Source organism: Arachis ipaensis, chromosome B08 (genome assembly GCF_000816755.2).
Source record: "Arachis ipaensis cultivar K30076 chromosome B08, Araip1.1, whole genome shotgun sequence".
NCBI lineage: Eukaryota > Viridiplantae > Streptophyta > Magnoliopsida > Fabales > Fabaceae > Arachis > Arachis ipaensis.
The window spans coordinates 112,106,792-112,110,531 of NC_029792.2; the positions used below are offsets into that span (position 1 = coordinate 112,106,792).

General features: G+C 25.6%; 1 protein-coding gene across 1 annotated transcript in view; it reads right to left on the bottom strand.

The window, feature by feature from the left end:
* Positions 1-3,466, bottom strand: part of LOC107614384 (serine carboxypeptidase-like 40) — an 8,256-nt gene extending 4,790 nt beyond the window's left edge. Inside the window, exon 1 of the mRNA XM_016316592.2 lies at positions 3,022-3,466. Coding sequence (XP_016172078.1) covers positions 3,022-3,415 — 394 coding nt within the window. The 5' untranslated portion in view covers positions 3,416-3,466. The remainder of the gene's footprint in view (positions 1-3,021) is intronic.

A 3,740-nucleotide genomic window follows, 5' to 3' on the forward strand; every position in this document is an offset into this window, starting at 1 on the left:
CATCTAATCAAATTAATGTATTTAGATAACTTTTTAAGTAGTAAATTTAAAAATTAATTATTTTTGCTAATACGTCAATACATAATTGACTGTCTGTTTTTTTACTGTATATAAAAATTAAATTATATATATTAAATACATAATAATTGATATTTATAGTATTTATAGAATTCTTTATCAAAACTGTATACATAATAATACTCATAAAAAAAAGATAAAATTATTGATCTGATATCCTAAAAGAAAAATTTGTTTTGAGGACCTATCTATTTATCAAAAAGTGGTAGATTTGTCTTCCAAACTCTTTTGAGAATTTGAGATTGTTTTAATTTCTTTCATAGTTTCATCTATAATTTTGTGCTGATACAATCTTTGTAAATACTGTTATTTTTGAAATGATATATTGAATATATATTTGTCACTTCGCTAAAAGCTCTTTTAAAACGTTAAAAACGAATATCTTTTCCCCTAAACATTAAACCCTACGAAATTCATACAAATAAGTCATATTTTCCATGGTAAATGTTCTATATATCTTTTTGCATTTACAGAACAATATGAATTGCTAGAGACAAAAAAAGAAAAAAGCACCTACACACTAGCTAAAAAAAAAGGAAAAATAACGTTTATTTTCATGGTAAGATTTTATTTTTCTAGCTAGTAGTTGTATTCTTGAAAAGAATATATGAGTAAATGGTTACATAAGTCCTAAGAGATTATTTGTTTTCTAAATTGATCCTCAAAATATTTTTTAATTAAATTTATCTTTTAAAAATTTTAAGTTAGTTATATTAGTATTTTTGTCATTTCCGTTGCTACCTACATTAGAATTTATTGATATGACACGTTAAATAATATCATAATACATATCTGGTAATCCTAATTGGCCGCTAATATAATAAGTTTATAAAATTATATCAAATAAAATCTCAAATTAAAGAATTATGATGCCTCAAAGTTCTCCCTTAATTAAGTTTTGATTTGATCTAATTTTATAAACTTTATAATATTAGCAGTTAATTAAGATTTTTAGATGTATATTATAATATCACTTAATATATAATATCAGTAAATTTTGATGCTGTTAACAAAAGAAATAACAAAAGAATCAACGTGATTAATTTAAAATTTTCAAAAAATGAATTTAATTAAAAAATATTTTATAATAATTTAAAGAACGAGTGATCGGGACAAATTTAAATATTTATTCGAATATATAAATGTACGGACAAGTTAAATAACATCAAAGAGATCAATTAATATCTAATTACATCACATAACATATGTGTGTGTGTGAATTTGTTAATGTTTATTCTTCTAGAGTTGAACAGGAGTCCTCAAATTATGGGATCTAACCAACCTGCTATTCAATGTTCAAATCACCGCCAATGTGAGAGCACATTGGCATAACAATAAAAAAAAAAAGGGAACTACTCATTATTAAAATAGTTTCTCCTTAGCATATTATTAATCTATTTAATCAGTCTATCTTAAATAAATATTTAACATTACAGTTCACTGAATATAAGAAAATAAAGAATAATGAGCGTTTCCAAACAATTATGACTTTTGAGAGTGTTTGATTGAGAAAATATGTTGGTTGAACTACTCTTGTGAATAGGTGAGATCTCACGGTATAGGTCAAAAAATTTTCTTCTTATAAGTATGAAGCACAAATTAAATAATGTTGGGAAGGTAGGGGTAATTACTTTTTTGTTATTGTAATTTACTTCAACCAACATATCAGTTACAAGTAAATCAAAGATATTTTTTGGCTTAGGATAAAAATAGACCAAACTAAATAAGTAATAAAACAAAATAGACCATTAATAAGTAAGTCCCACGTACGACAGGATCGGATGTACATGACTAGTTTTTCAGGCAAGATTCTTAATTTGATTACTAATAATTGTTATTTTGACAAACTAGGTATGTCTGTAAATGAGTATATTTAGATGCAACTTATATTCAAATTCACTAATTCAGGAATATACTTTAAGATAAACATGACCTAATTTAACTAATTATTATCTTGGTATATATTAGTAAACTTAATATATTTGGATACTGCAAATGTGTTCAACTACATTGATTTGTATCCAGCTCATTATTTCATTGTTGTTACAGTTTTTCATTAGAGGAAAAAATAATAAGTTGAAGTGATAAAAGAATTTCGTCTATTGTGAGATTTATACTAGGAGTTTAATTTTAATACAGTATAAAATGTTTTATGTAGTAAACCAAAATTAAATTAGTTACTCTTAAATAATGACCATCTTGAATAACATGAACAACCACCAATCAAATAAAAATATATTATACCCTAATTTAATGTTATTAATTAAATTTAAAATTAATTTACTCTTTTAGCTCTATTATTAATTCACATTGTTTACACATTATTTAAAAATATTGTTGGTTACCTATACTTTTCCTTCCATAGTACAAACATCCGTAATCGGTAATAAAATATTGATAATTGTAATTATATTAAATTAGTTAATTTGATATTTATTTTGAAATGAAAATAACAATTTTTATATGTTCACCAAAATAAATAAATAAATAGATGACAAAGGTATGTACTTGGCCAGTAGTCAAAGGAATATTTCTACATGAGCATGTGTGGACGCTACTGATTAAGGATTTCAAATTAAAACGAAAAAAAAAAAATAGCTTTCATGTTTTTTAGTGTGGAACACTTCAACTAATTAGCATGTTCCATTTTAATAAAAAAGTTGGTGATATACCTCATTAGCAAATAGCATGCATTATGTAATAATGTTGTGTATAATTTTGAGTTAATATTTTATCTAATAATCAAAAAGACTAATTTACTAAAATAAAGGGTAAGAAATGTGTAAATTTCTCTTTTGTTTGAAAAAAATATTTTAATTTTATTTTTAATTTCTTAGAAAGTAATGAAACTAATATAATTTAGTTATGTACTTTTTTTTAATTTTCAATTTTTGTTTGATAAAAGATAAATGAATGAAAGCTTATGTGAATTGAATGTTATACCTCCATTGAGCCAAAGAAGAAGGGGCTTTGTTTCCTTAGAAGTCTGAGCTTCCACAAAGTAATAATAATAGGCACGTCCTGCCAAATGGTTAACCGTGACATACCCTCCATACTGACTGAAATTCACCTTTGGCTGCCCCGGCAAACTCACAATTCTGTCTTTCTCTTTCAGACCCGCCTGAGAACCCACATCGGCGGCGGTGGCAGTGGCGGCTTCATGCACAATCTCTGGTGCCTCGAAGTGCCCCCTGTTGATTTGTGATCCTGCTTTGAACTTGGCCTTGAAAAACTTGTCCAGAGCCCGACCTTGTTTGTTTCCATGTATTTCAGACACACAGCATGAAAGGATAATAATGAAAATGGATATAAGAGACCAACTACATGCTTTCCCCATTATGCGTTAATTCTTTTGTGTATCTCTAATCTCTCTATACATAAGTGAGAGGAAGGAAGGTGATATTTATAATTTCATCATATTAACCATATACTTTTCCAAACCTAATCTTTACTATCATTTGGGTAAATGATTTAATTTTAAAAGTTAAAAATATATTTTGTCAAAACTAAAATTTATAAGATTTATAATTCAATTATACATGTTCCGTGTATATAAAAAATTAACTACCAAATTAATCACTTTTATGTAATATATATTTAAATAAACAGTAGTTGATTTTATAATTGATTTCTAGTGTACATATAATTATTTTCATTTGATA